Source organism: Calonectris borealis, chromosome 2 (genome assembly GCF_964195595.1).
Source record: "Calonectris borealis chromosome 2, bCalBor7.hap1.2, whole genome shotgun sequence".
In the NCBI taxonomy this organism is placed as follows: domain Eukaryota; kingdom Metazoa; phylum Chordata; class Aves; order Procellariiformes; family Procellariidae; genus Calonectris; species Calonectris borealis.
The window spans coordinates 134,798,552-134,813,341 of NC_134313.1; the positions used below are offsets into that span (position 1 = coordinate 134,798,552).

The following is a 14,790-nucleotide window of genomic DNA, read 5'->3' on the forward strand; positions in this document are numbered from 1 at the left end:
GAGGTTTTCTGCAGCATACTGTTGCCTTCATCTTAAATATAGCACCTGGTTTTATTTGGATTTTGGGGTGTTTTTTTTGTTTGTGTGGGTTTTGTTGTTGGTTTTTTGTGGTTCTTTCTTTTTTTTTAAAAGGAAATGAATTCTTAAAATACACAAAGTGTTTTACTAGGGATCTGAAAATGCTGCTTCTCTCAGAATAGGTTTTTGAGCCTCTTCAAGAAAAGATGAAAGGCAAACTTCAATAACCAGTGAACCCAGTTCAGGACTGTTCTGACAGTGCAAGCAAGGGGATTGTGAAGTAGTGCCTCCCTGTTTCAGCAATGAAATTTCTTTTCTCTTTGTGGAAACTTCGTACCTTCCTCAGTGGTGGTTCTTGCACTCTTCCTAATGTGCAAATTCCTTGCCGGAAGCAATAAAATCTGAAGTGATACACAATTCACAAAGCTCCTCCGCCACCCCAAGTTTTGGAAAGCATGTCCTCTGTTTGGTTTAAAAAAAAAAAAATGCAGTTACCATGACAACTCTTGCCCACACTGGGAATCCATTATTGGGAGTTTCTGGCATGGCTTTTATTTGCATATGCTGCAAACAGCACTGTTATTAAACAGGCTGTTAATTATTCTTCCAGTCACTGACTGAGACAACTGATGTGACAATAGTTACAACTTTCTGATTCCAGGTAAGAGTGGTCATGCACAGCTCTATGCAGCTGAGTTTGCATGCTCACTACTTTTATGTATTGCTCTTTTATATAGAGATTTTTTTTTCCTTACAACCTGAAGCCATGCTTACTTGTTTAAATTATCAAGGAACTGGGAAAAAGAGATATTTGAAAATTTATCTTAAAGTGATTGTTGAATTAATTTCTGACAGTGTACATTAAAGCAGTCAGCTTGTATTACCAAAGGCTTTATTATATTTTCGTGATCCCTGCTACAGGATGGCAGTAAGAGATGGCATCTGATAACTTGGCTTTTTGTTTTTCTTTTCCCTTTTAGGAATTTCCATGGGATGCAGATCATGCCACTGGATTGCATTTGGGTAAAGGATGAGTTCTGCGTTTCCCTCAGGAGTCTTCCGACGCATTTTCTAAATTACCTTTTAATGGTGTTATAAGTGAGCTTACGTGAAACAAATGGTATTGGATCATGAGTGAAGAAAAAAGCTTTGGTGTATCCCAGAAAATGTTGTCTCCTTCAAGAAGTACTAGCAGCTGCTCCTCCAAGCAGGGAAGTCGACAGGTAATACAAACTTTTTCAACCAAACTGAAAGCATTACTAAGATTGGCTGTTACTTCTGCTCTTGAATATCGGCGAATCTCTTAAACTCTGTTTTCCGGTTGCTTGCTTGTTTTATTTCATCACTTCTCTGTTTTCTTTTTTTGTTGGTAACAGCATCTTGTTTTGAGTCAAATGCAGTAAATGCACATTACTGAATAGCAGACACTTGTAAAACTGGAATGCTAACAGTGAATTTGAATTTCTATCACGTTGTATATATGGTCAAATATTGCTGCTGTAGCGGGTTGGTCTCAGTGGTTTGATGCTGAAATTCCAAATCTTCCCTGTAAATTACCACTTTTGTGGTAGAATATTGTGTAACTGCTCTGCTTATTTCAAGTTTCCAGGGAAAGGTATGTGTGCATGTGTGAAAGAAGGATTTTTCTAAAACTTGACATAGGGCCTCTCTGAGAATGAAAAAGTGCTGTGAATGACTGTGTGTGCTGGTTGTTGCTGTAGAACTGTAGTTAAGAAAATAAGTATTTGTGTAACGTGATGCATCTGGATGCCTAATGCAAAGGATGCTTTGGTTTCTGCAGACATGATGGTATTCTTTAAACCTTACAGTTTTAAAAGACATGTCTAAAGTGTTTGCACATGATAAGTGAGACTGCTGAAGACAGCTTTTGTTTGTGGGCAAGAAACATTGACCTGCAGCCACACTGAGAATTAAGCTTAAACACGCTCAATCCATGCTTGCAAAATCATGAGCAATATGCTCAACATAAACTTTTATTTGTATAGATGCTGGCTTAGTGGAGCTCTTGAAGCTGCCTCGGGTTAAAATTTCAATTGGAATTGAGCATCCCAATCCCCCAAAAGCTTTGGAGACCTCAGCTGTGTTTTGAAATAGCATCTGCTTTTCTGGGACTTCTGGCCCTGTACATACAATTGGCAAGGCAAACAAATTTCTGAACAATTTATGCCTTTTAAAGTGCTGTGTTTGTAAGAAATGCTTTGAATTTCTGGTATACCGAGCAAGGAAATCCTTGCTTTCAAGATGCCTTTTTTGTTTTCCTGCAACATTATTTTTTATACCCTCGGTATGAGATTACCTTTAAAAAGTGTAATTTAAAACATTTGGTATTGTCTGTTTCAACAGTTCATGTCTATCAAGTGTTATCATGTAGTATTTAAATAATAAGATTTACATGAGCATGAGTAAATCCACTGGTGCATTACACAGCCGGTATAAGCAGCCATACTTATGCAGAAGCAATTTCTGCAAGAACCTTGCTTACTGCTGTTTAATGTGATCAAATCTGTTGGCTAGCTCAGGCTTTTGATACTGTTATTTGCAGGTCCTGTTTCTTACGCATTTTGTTCTCACCTGCTCTCTTAGGAGAAAAGGAATAAATTAGTAAGGTTTAATGTCATCTTGTCAATCCCCAATTTTTTAGTCTTTGATCCTTGTACAAAAATGCAAGGTGTACCTGACCAAGGTGAAAGATGCAACTTGGTGTTTTGATTGTATTCCTGGTACATCTGTGCTCATTCATTATAGTTAGGCAGATGGTAAATTGCCTCATACACCTCTCAGGTCAAGCTAAATGGAGGTATAAAGTAGATTATTTTGCAATGTATATTGAAGGGCGATACAGTTGATATTTCTTCCTGATAATATGGGGCATGGTGATAAGTATCTCCACTTCATTTAATGTTTCAGTTTTAATCTTTTCATGGTCAGTCATTGCAATACCAAGTAAGTAGCAGTATACTTTTGCATCTAGGGAACCTACATGGGTTGCCTGATTGTCCATGTTTTCAGGGGATGGTAAAGATAAAAGCAAGCCCACCGAAGTTCGGGAGTTTGTGTGACTTGTTATATGCTGGGAAATGATCGCTAAGCAGGTCTAAAAGCTCTGCTTGCTTGCTTTTTCTATATAGTCTGAAAGTTTACAAACGTTTCTGCTTTCTTTCTGATATCTTTCTGATATTTTTATTTTTAAATAGGGACTTCTAATATTTGTAAGGAATACTTTAATACTTTCTCTATTTCCTTCTTTACCAAGCGCAATAGCTTTCTGGCTTATCCTATAACTTTGTTTGCGTCTGCTGAAGTCATCTAGAGGTCTTTCTTCAAAGTAGCAAAATTTAGAAAGAAAAAAAAAATAATTCTAAATTATAGTTTCTTTCAGCATTGTCAGTGTTTATGTGCATGGCTGTGTATTGCTGTTCCTTCCTTAATTCCCTGATGTTTTTGGTGTTTTTTCACTTGGCTGTTTTTTCACACTGAAATTGTCTTGCAGTTTACAGAACAAACTGTTTTGCTGGGAAAAACAAACTACCTGTGCAGTATGCACGCTGGATATTTACTTGAAAATAACTTCTGTGGATCATTTTCCCTTACGTTTTTTTTTAATTTATATGTTAATTATAGTTTGTGACGGTAGCATGTTTCAGTGAATGTTTCGTTGGATATACTCTTCTGTGCTGCATGTGGAAAGAGGGACCTTGAGTGTAATAGAGGTAGTGCTCTGCAAGGCTTACTGGCCTGCACACAGCAGTGCTTTGGGTGAGGATCGGATATCTTCTCCCTGTTCCTGCTCCCCAAAAGGCTCTGGTCTTGCAGATTATAAAGATCTTTACCTTGCTAGATAGACCCTCTTTTCAGTGGTGTAAACCGTATAATATGTCATATATTATAAAGTCTAAATTGCTGGTCTGGGCAGTGAGGATGTTTTTGGGTCCTGTCCCTTTGCTCCCCCCTTCCCACAGAGGATTTCTTGTCACACCTGATCAAGTAGTTTTGTTTATATCATTAATCGCTTCTTTTCTCACTCAGCCTCTTGTATTGGTAAATTGGAGCTTCGCAGTCCATTCCTACTAATATCCACCTACTCAGTGCTGACAAGACTGGGGATGAGTGATGCCGCTGTCTGAGAGTTATTTAATTTGCCCTTTTCATCTGCGTGTTAGTTTAAATGACAGCACTTTAGGTGTTCTATTAAGAAATCAGCAACAATCTAAAGTTCTATAAAACTGTTAAAAATCCCCTAATCCAAAAACTACTACATGTGCAACATACACCTCCAGCAGATTTTTTTTTCTTTTTTTTTTTTGCAAAGCCCTGGTAGAAGAGTACAATGTAACACTGTTACTGATACTTTTTCATTAATAGTAAGTTTAAATGATTTTGAAAGTTTAAATAATTTTGCTATATGCTGTGCAGATTAGGGAGTGACATGCTATGATTTTGATATTCTTTCCTTCATCTTGCAGCTCCATGGAGTGCTTCTTATTCCTCCTTCAAACACTTGTATCTCTCTCAGGGACCTTCAGAGCTAAGCTCGTTGCTTGCAGGTTAACAACAAATCTGCCTGACAGGCGCTTTTCACTGTGCTGCTGGTCTGATGCAGCAGTTCTTTTAATCTGATTAAGTAGAAATTATGAAAAGTGCAGGGGGAAGGAACCTGGAGAGTTTGGGGGGGGGCAGGGTTGCCCAAAAAATAGTGGGATCTGAGTTTCGAGTCTCTCTGATTTCCTAGGCACAGACTCTGTTGCTGGTGCACACTAGCACCAAATAATAAGTGACCTAAGACTGGGATATGGAACCACAGTAATGTAAGGCTGCCGTGTCTGCTAAAATTTAGTTACGTGTCGGTGTGTTGCTGGCGTGGAGTGTGAGTCCTGTGATGCAGAAGATGGGCGACTGTGCTAGAAAGGAGTTGACTTAAGCAGGGCTGCAGGACTTGGAGGGGCCTACTCCTTCTTTTGCTACATTTGGTGCCCCTTTTCTGCCAGACGCAACACATTTGCAGTGTTAACAGTTAATCCAGTCCTGCTAAGTTCATGTTCACCTTGAAGCCCCATAGCAGGTTGGAGGCTACTGCCACTTCCCACCTCTCTGCTCTTCTCTGCCCCTCTCCTTCAGTCATGGAAAGGGATCTCTTCCACAAAGCCACCACTCGAACTGTATTTTGTGAGGAAGGAAGACTGGTCTTGATCTTCTTTAAATTTAAATTGACCTGTGATCAAAAGAAGATATATTGTGGTAGTTATTTTTAAGTCTAATATGTTAACTAACTTTTAAAATATATTCAGCAGGGAAAAAGCTTTCTGTCAGAAGAGCAGCTTAAAAAAACTCATGTTCTAAAAAAGAAAATTAAATCATTTCTGCCAATTTTATGAACCGTAACAAATGCTTTAGTTGCAGCTGATGCCAACCCTTATCCTCCACAAAGCAGGTTTCTATTTTTGGCACTTTAAAATATTCGGTACAACTGACTGCATTTTACACTGGAAGAAGGTCTGGCACTGTCGTCTGTTTCATTCAGGGAGCTGCAACTGCAAGCATCGGTCTGAGAGCCATTCAAACACATTAATTCATTCTTTTTCCTGAAATAATTCACCTTGAGGAGCTGTATGGTACATAATATTGCAGAAAATGAGGAGGCTTTTATTTTATTAAACAAAGAAAATTACTACAGTTACTTAATGACAGACTTATCTCTGAAGACAAAAGTATATGTTTTTTTTCCTCAGCCAAAGAGCAGGTGTAAGCCAAGTAGCAACTGCAGGGTGATTTTGCAGTGCTAATCTGAAATGAGCACCTCTGGACCTGAGAAAAGTAAAGAGTATGTTCCTCCCTCAGCCTCGAGTGAAATTTCTGCCTGGGCAGCAAATGCAGTGTTGATCATTTTGTGCAGATAGTGGCCCATAATGATACAAAATCTTCTGTAGTGTCATAACCTTAAGACACGACCAAGCTGGACATCAGGCTTATGCTAGAATTGTTAATGCCATTCAGCTGGAGTTTGGGAGGGGGTTTGGGGGGTCTGGTGGTTGTGTTTTTTTTTTTTATTTAGCGCTGTGGTTTGGGGTATCTCTTTCAGTTCCGGGTTGTGGGATAAGAATCAGCAAAATGGAGCATAACCTGAATGCTTCCAGTAGCTTTCAGGAAATCCTGTATCTCCAATTTACTCCTCTGCTATTTCAGACAGATGAGAACAGGTGATAACTGACCAGCCTGATTCATTTGTCTTCATTTTAGAGAGTAAGCAGTTTTCTTTCCCTTCTGCAGCTGCTCCCAGCAATAGCCAACTGACGCTTTTTCCTCATTAAATGAGGTGTCAGATCTCTCGCAAAACAAAATACCCATCAAGATCCCGTAGGGTCTGGGTCAAGAGTGAATGGATCCAAAACCAGTCACAGCAGCAGTGTTTTGAAAAATGTGAGCGTTCGGTGGTTCAGGTGGGAAAGGTTGGACGGATGTATGTGGAAAAGGACTAGATGCTGTTAATGCAGCGTGTATCCAGCAGGTCCCCAAACTGTTAATTCTCTGAGCTATTCCTTGCCCTTCCTTGGGTAACTTAGTTGATTAAATAGTCTTGTGCTTTTAAAAGAATCCATTTCTAATTCAACTTAGTTACCTTTACGTAAAGTTTGCAATTGAAGTGTGAGGTTCCCAGGGCAGAAATGTGAGTCGGAGACGTGCCTTCACCACCTGAGATTTGGCAGGCCATCGGGCCTGCTTGATGGGAAGAAGTGCTCCCACTTCAGCTTTTCTTCCCATTTTCACACTTTTTAATTGTGAAGGCACATTCTTGGCTGCCTCACTGACCTGAAGAACAGTGAGAAATGTGGCTCTCCTGCAGGAACGTGGGAGACACCTTGTGTCTGGACTGCAGGGTAGGCCCAGACAAAATCGGAGTTGTAATGCAGGCCAGGATGTGCTCTGTATTTAGAAGTTTGACCAAAACTATTGACGCCATGTATATTCCAGGTGAGTGTAATTGGCTGAGCTATTTCTCATCTGCTTCCTTTTTCTTTCACCTCCTATGCCCAATGTAGCATGGTTCTGTCTCACTTCAGGAGTCCCTTTCTTTCTAAGCTTATCCTTACAGAAAGGTGAATCTCTATTCTTGTGTTTTTCTTGATTGTGCTCAAATTTCTGCTTGTTTCCTGCAAGCAGACCACTCTATCAACCATATACTATGTTTAAGCTTAACCAAAGTCTGTGAGAACTTGATCCAAAGTTCAAGACGGTTGCTTTGTTAGGTGTATGTCATGGTTTAATGCCAGCCAGCAACTAAGCCCCACACAGCCACTCGCTCACTCCCCCCTGGTGAGATGGGGGAGAGAATCGGAAGAGTAAAAGTGAGAAAACTTGTGGGTTGAGATAAAGACAGTTTAATAGGTAAAGCAAAAGCCGCACACACAAGCAAAGCAAAACAAGGAATTCATTCCCTACTTCCCATCGGCAGGCAGGTGTTCAGCCATCTCCAGGAAAGTAGGGCTCCATCACACGTAACGGTTACTTGGGAAGACAAACACCATCACTCCGAACACCCCCTTTTCCTTTTTCTTTCGCCAACTTTATATGCTGAGCATGATGTCATATGGTATGGAATATCATAGAATAGAATCATAGAATGGTTTGGGTTGGAAAGGACTATAAAGATCATTGAGTTTATGGCAAAAGAGGTGGTGGAACATAATTTTTCTTTGGTTGTCAAGGTTGTAGACTGGAATGTTCTGTCGAAAAAAAAAAGGGGGGAAAAGAAAGTCCCTAATTGCAGAGGCTTAGAGCTGCCTTGGTACTTGAATAGCTGTCAAACTGCAGCTAGCCAGCTCTAGCTAACCGTCCTTGCATGGGCACAGGCTGGCTCTCTGCTTCATTCTCTGCCAGCCCCAGCCTGTGAAAGACCGGTGCTGTTGGTCCCTAGCAGCAGAGCGTGCGCTTCTGCGGCTGGTGTTAGGCTGGTGCTGGAGACAGCCCAGGAGGCCTTCTGCTCTCCCTTCAGCCCGCTAACTCATGATATCCATGAGTAACTTCTCTGTTCCCTGATCTGATATCAGTAATTTACCCCAAAGCAGGAAAGGGTTCATGATTATTGAGAAGTGAGTCCCAAAGACTAAATATAAAAAATAAAGAATATGAAGTGTAACTTCTGGTTTTCAATAGGAAAAATATGATTTCATGATCATTGGTTAGAAATAACAATATCTAAGTAGCTGTCAAAATATCTCTCAAACTGGAGGGAGTAAAGAAGCTATTTGTTACAAAACTGACAAGGATAAAACCCAAACCTGTAGGGGCACAAAACGTGATAACAATTTCAGTTAGGACAACTGCAGTTTTGACTTACCTTCAGGTAGTGAAACATCATTGCGTGGTTTGTAGGGTGTTGAATGACAGGAGCTGCTCAGCTGCACATTTCTACTGCTTGCAGCCTGTTGTGTGGTGAGTGCTGGCAGAGTGAACTCAAGCCAGGGAGGTGGAGCAGCTCTCCAGTTTGCTCCATAAAGTGCAGTGCAAGGGAAATAATGAAATAGTGCTGCCAGTAACGTGGTAGAATAAGAGATCACATTCCCTAAGCTGTTTAATGAATGTCTTTTCGAAGATGGTTTGCCGTTATGCCTTGTTACTCAAGTAATGAGCATATTAACTGATGTAATTTTTTTCTAGGTTTCTAGGGGTGAATTTTAAGGATTCTGGAGATGGATAAATGAGCAGAACTAGCACTCTTGCTGATTTTTGTTGCGTTTTTGTTTTAAAGTTTTTTTGAGTCAGTCAAGTTCTTTTTGGAAATACTTCCCTATGTATCTTACAGGAAGGACCACAAGTACTTACCTACCCGGTATAGTTCTGTTTTCCCCAAAGTGTTTCATGCTAGTCCTTTTTTGTCATTAAATTCTGTATGTTAAAGTATTCTTTGTCTTTTTCAAATATATGGGGATGGTACTAGCACATGCCATTTCCTGTCAGTTGTTCATAATTCTAGATCTGTCAAATCCTGTGGTAGCTGGCAATAAATAATTAATGAGATTTCTGATCAGAAATCTTGAAACTCATGTTACATTGTCATTAGCAGTCATTCCATAAATAAGAACTGTAAAAATAACTATGAGATTTATACTTTTCACTGTTATGTTGCTGTAAGGTCTTTCATTTAAGAGTTCCTGATGGCAAAAAAGAGAGATCCTCTTTTAATTAGAGGTGTATCTGATGAAGGGTGGTTTTTATTTTTCTTGTATTCTCCCTTTATGTCATGTTCCTCACAGTACTTGAGTTACTTCCCTGGCTTTTTCATGTGTTTTTATTTTATGTTATTATTTTTACTTTAGGGAGGCTGCAATTCATACCAAACACAAAACCTTGAGTTACTGAATATGGGCAAGAGTTTTATAGAAGAGGTCTTAATTTTCAGTGTCTTTTATTTCTGCTTCATAACCTACAAAACATATCCTTTTAGCATAGGCTGTTTCTGCCTGTGATGGCAGGTTTTTTATGCTAAATTGTGACTAGGCTGCGGCTATACGCTGTGTGTATGTATGTACAGAAAAAGATACATATAAAATTCTGGTAAGCACATACATTCAATGAAGGATGGTGTCATAAAATAGTGTTTTGTTTAGTTTGTATTGTTTCTATCAACATAAAAAAGAATCTTGTCTCTTGGAAGATACATAACAAAGTGTAAAGACGGATCTAAGGTTAGATTTCAACATCATTTGGGGTTTTTTTACTTATAGCCTTCTTCCTCTTGAATCTCTCTTAACAATTCTGTTCTTTGGAAGAATTAAAATCTACATTTGGATTTTCTGTTTAAGCAGGACAGCTGGGAAATTGTAGAAGGACTCCGGGGAGCAATGAATTGTACCCAGGAGCCACAGAAACAGGAGGGCTGCTTGCTGAAAAAGAGGAAATGGCCTTTGAAGGGCTGGCACAAGGTAGGAAAGGAATGCGTATCTGAAAGCCTGATGCCATGCGAGTGGGACTTGCTTGGTGTGGTTTTGTTGCAAAAAGGTTACTTAAGAGCAGAGAAAGTGTTCTTCAAAGAAATATGGGCGGGGGTGGGTTGTGGTGGGGTTTTGTTTGGGGCTTTTGGGGTGTTTTGTTTGTTTGTTTTTAATTCTCTGCATTTCTGGTTACAGAGATACTTCTTTTTGGACAAAGGGATTTTGAAGTATTCTAAATGCCAAGCTGATGTAAGTGATCTGAAACCCTTTAAGGCCATTATAAAGTAACAACACTATTTTATCCAAAATAACAGTAATTCCATATTGTTGGCAAGGGGAAATAGAGCTTCAGCAGTTCTAAACAGCAGGTTGAATGGGAGAAAATGATAGTTTCATCAGGTAATATCTATCGTTTTGCTTTATTCTGGAGTGATTGTATTGTTTTTACTTTTTTTGCAGATAGAGAGAGGGAAGCTTCATGGCTGTATTGATGTTGGACTTTCTGTCATGTCTGTAAAGAAATCAACAAAATGTATAGATCTGGATACAGAAGAGCAGATATACCATCTGAAGGTAGGTCTTCAAGATTGTTATAACCTTGCTCCCAAAATGACAACATCAGCTGTGTATGGTGGAGACCTTTTTTTTTTTTTAATACTAGGAGGTTTGTTATTTACACTAATAACTTACTTTTTAGTCTCAGCAGACTAGTTTACACTTTATAACTTGAGAGGCCTTATTTTACTGTTCCAGAGTCAGTAACCCTGTTCTGAATAGAAACTTCGGAGATGCCTCATGTTTAGCAGCACTCTTTTCACCCAGCACTTTTTTCAGCAAAGGGTATGCACTTGTTGCACAAGTCCCTTTATTTTCAGTAGTTGTATCTTGCTCTTTGTCGTATCTATAGGAAGTATTTTCCACAGTCAAATGTGTAGATTTATCAATCCTTGTGGAATAAGTTCTTTTAAAATACATCACCAAAATCAAATTTCTATTTGTGGTTGGTTACACCTTGACGAAACCTTAAAAATGGCAATTAAGAAACAACAAATTAAGTGGGGTTTTTTTTTTTATATTGGGGTTTTTTTCCATCCAGAAGTTGCTAAGTATTGTGTTCTGCATTGGAAATCATAACTATACTAAGTGAAGTTTCTCTTTTTCTTGACTTTACCCTGTGATTAATTTTCTGTCATGCTTAAACTCATACAGTACACGTTTTAGTAGGAGCATCATTAGAAAAGCTTTCCTGATATTTTGCCAATAAAGGTCAGCCAGGCTAGCTGTCTAATGAGCAAAAAATACCTCAGTTCCTTTGTTAGTGATTTTGAATGCGAATGTTATAAAACCTGAAATTTTGTGTAGGTGAAATCTCAGGAGCTGTTTGATGAATGGGTAGCAAAACTTCGTCATCACAGAATGTACCGTCAGAACGAAATCTCCATGTTTCCTCATGACGTCAATAATCTTTTCTTCCCTGTGTCTACTACTGCGGACTCTGTCCCTGGTTTCTGTGATTCTACTCCAGGTAGAAAGGTAATAGTTATGATTTCTAAATAATTAGCTTTCATCAGGGGTTAAATTAGTCTGATTTGTGTTTATTAAGTAAAGAGCATAATGGAAGTTTGTGGTGGGATTTAAGTTATGATCTAAAATGTCAAGAAGAAAATGGTATTATTTATTGATTTACTCCCAAGCAGTTTTGTCTATGATGCTGTTAAATTTTATAATATTGTCTCATTGTTTTAAGGAAGTAAATTACATTTTCATGATGACTTTTAAAACTGCATATTGAGTTAGAATTCTCATAATTTTTGAGACATATATCAGTATTTGTCTATGTGCTGGTGAATATTAGTCTGTGTCACAGAAGAGCACTCAGATTTTTTTTCCCTTTAGCATTTTTTCATTTATCCTTTAGCTAATAAAACCTCTCCCCTTTTACATTAATGAATCTGACTGTGCTTACCTGAGGAGTATATAAGAATTATCCAAGAGCCATCACCTGTGGCCACTATTTATATTTTTAACTGAGGTAGAAGCATTATTCAAACCAATCCAAGGACCATGCTGTAGGTGGGTATGGGATCTGGATGGGTCCAGTCGGCAGTCTGCTTCTCTTTAGGTAAAGTCTGTGACTGTTAGTTTCACAAATGACCTGACAAATGCTCAGTCCAGCACCATAACTGATTTCTTTGATGCAGTCTTACGGAAGAGTGATTGTGTTCTGTACCTGAACACAACCTCTGTGCCTTCAGCAGTCTGCCCATTGACTGGCTGACATTCACTCAAAGAAGCTTCTCTGCTCCAGTTTAGAACCAGTGATCTCTTTTGATAATAATGTCTTTTTTAGCAATATGGTGTTACTTGCTATAACTGAGATGGCTCTCTGTTTCTGTCAACTCCTAAGTGTCTCCTAAGCAGCAATCCCCTCTTTGTTATCCTCCTATCTAAGGTTTTCTTTTCCCTGGCTATACTGCTGTATGATCTGAGGGGGCTTGTTCCACAATACCTGCAGTTCATCACTTTGGTAGGACTATCCTGTAACTGAGTATGAGTTTTACCAAACACAAACATGTGCCTGAACAGCTTTTTGCTAGGAGTTGAGAGGGAAGGGATCTGTGCAAGCGGGCAGCTGAAAGAACAGTAACAGGGCTGTTCTGCAAAGAGCTGTCTGCATGCTTTCTGTGGTGCCAGCACCTCTGTGGCTCTGACAGCCTGCTATTCTGAGGCTGTGTCTGCAAGGAAATGGCAAACCTCCTGTGGCCGTTTAGTGCTTTTCTCCCAAAAGACAGCAGGGCTAGAAGGGGAGAAGAATATCGAGGGCAAAAGTGGAACATTGCAAAGCCCATGATATATCTATGCCTGTGCTCTCAAAAAAAAAAAAAAAAAAAGAAGGAGACTGCATGTGACCAGCATATCTAAAATCTATGCTCACTGTCAGGAAACTAACCATTTCTTCTTTGGCAAGAAAGACTTTAATTCACTTCTAATTTATTAATCCAGATTTGCACTGCAAAGAAGCCCTACTTATTTTCATGTGAAAAATAGAAGGGGATAGTTCTTAAGCTGCAGTTAATCACTTTAGCTCTGCTGAAGCTAAATGGAAGTGTGCCAATTTATACCAGCCCTCACTTGATCTTAGTTGATAACAATCCAGCAGTTAGGTTATTTTGAGAAAAATATATCGAGTGAACTTTGCATTGCATTTTATTTGCTTCTAGAAACACCTGATCGGTTTTCACATCCGTTTTTTTGTTGTTGTTGGGAGGTAGGTGTATGTATCTACATATGTTTATGTGGAATGCTTGGATTCTAAAGCTTAGCCATGCTGTTCAAAAGCAAAACTATGCTAGCTGGAGCTACACAAACTCTGTCTTGCCTCATTTCTTGGCAGTGCCTACTTCCTTCTTCCCTCCTGCTCATGCCCCTCATGTATATGAGTTCTGGAAAAGTTGGTCATATGAGGTAGATTTCTGAAGAGATGAATGTGGGATTTGTTCACAAAATGCCAGTACAATTGCTCATCTTTTAAATTCAGTTTACTTGTGCTTTTAAACGTGCTGGAATTATTATTTGGGTATACGTATATAGATTACTAAAGCTCATACAGCTTTATGTAGGAATAAAACAGCTAAACTACGTAGATTAATTTAAAAATAAGTGATTGTTGATGCTTACAACTGTTGCATACTGACTGTATAAATTGACACAGTACTGAATGACATCAAGTGGATAGTGCATTTTATTTTATTCTGCAACTCAAGTTGGTGCTTATATTGTAAATTTAAAAAGACCAACTAAGAAAGCTGCAACTGACTGAGATGTAGATGATGTTTCCTATGAATAGATTTAAAACTAGTACTACCTGAGTTTTGATATAAGATGAGCAGGAGGTAACAAAGTTTGTAAAGTGTATGCTTCAGAGAAGAGCCAAACAATTTAGTCAGCTTTTCTCATAACCAGTAAAGTGGTCATGTAATGGCACTTAAGATGAATCATTTTAAGACTGATTTTAAACAAGATATTGACAAAGCATGTAATTTGTGCAACTTCCTGACATAGATATTATTAAAGGTGAAAGGTTTAGTAAGGTCTAAAAATAATCAGGCATTTGAATGGCTGTTATTTGTAGTTACATTAGAGAAGAAAACAGCATTATAGGCCACAATCAACTGGTAATAGTATCGGGTAGAACTTTCTTCCCATTGGAAACTACTTAATTGTACTGCTTAATTAGCTCTTACACAGAATTTCCAGCATCTCCTGAAGCATCTGATAGTGGGCACTGCTGAAAATGAGATAAGTTTGAAAATGGTTACTGAGACGTTCTAAAAGGGTAGTATTTACCCAGATGAGGTGTATGGTCACACATGTATTAAGGCCTGTCAAGCCAAATCCATGCTAAAGTCATACCACGTAGAGTAAAATTTTTAAATAAAATCTAGAAGATCTTGCTTTCTTCACTGAAAAATAGCTTTAACAAATATGTGCATGTTACATTTAAGTTATTTTTGGGGCTTCTTTGGGGAGCACAGAGAAGGAACAGAATGTCTGACTTTGGTCCTGTTCAGATATGGTGCTTTAACTGTATTAAGTTAACTTAATTTATGCAGAACTTTGCCCTTCCTCAAAATTTAGTTTTCAGCAAATTTTTATGGTTCCTTCAGTATTTCTACTGCTTGTGGACAGTAGTCATGTTAGATATCCTGACATTATGCTCAATGACTGTACTCCTAGTCTAGTTCATACACTTTTTTGCTCTGTGTTATTGATGCCTTCAGTTCTTGTCTCTGATCATGGACCTCAACTGTTGGTTGTCAAAATT

The 14,790-nt window shown here is 38.7% G+C and overlaps 1 protein-coding gene across 1 annotated transcript in view; it reads left to right on the top strand.

Moving 5' to 3' along the window:
- OSBPL3 (oxysterol binding protein like 3) overlaps window positions 1-14,790 on the top strand; it is an 84,754-nt gene that overhangs the window by 42,097 nt on the left and 27,867 nt on the right. The window contains exons 3-7 of the mRNA XM_075143557.1: window positions 999-1,241; window positions 9,840-9,956; window positions 10,161-10,214; window positions 10,425-10,538; window positions 11,328-11,498. Coding sequence (XP_074999658.1) covers window positions 1,149-1,241; window positions 9,840-9,956; window positions 10,161-10,214; window positions 10,425-10,538; window positions 11,328-11,498 — 549 coding nt within the window. The 5' untranslated portion in view covers window positions 999-1,148. The remainder of the gene's footprint in view (window positions 1-998; window positions 1,242-9,839; window positions 9,957-10,160; window positions 10,215-10,424; window positions 10,539-11,327; window positions 11,499-14,790) is intronic.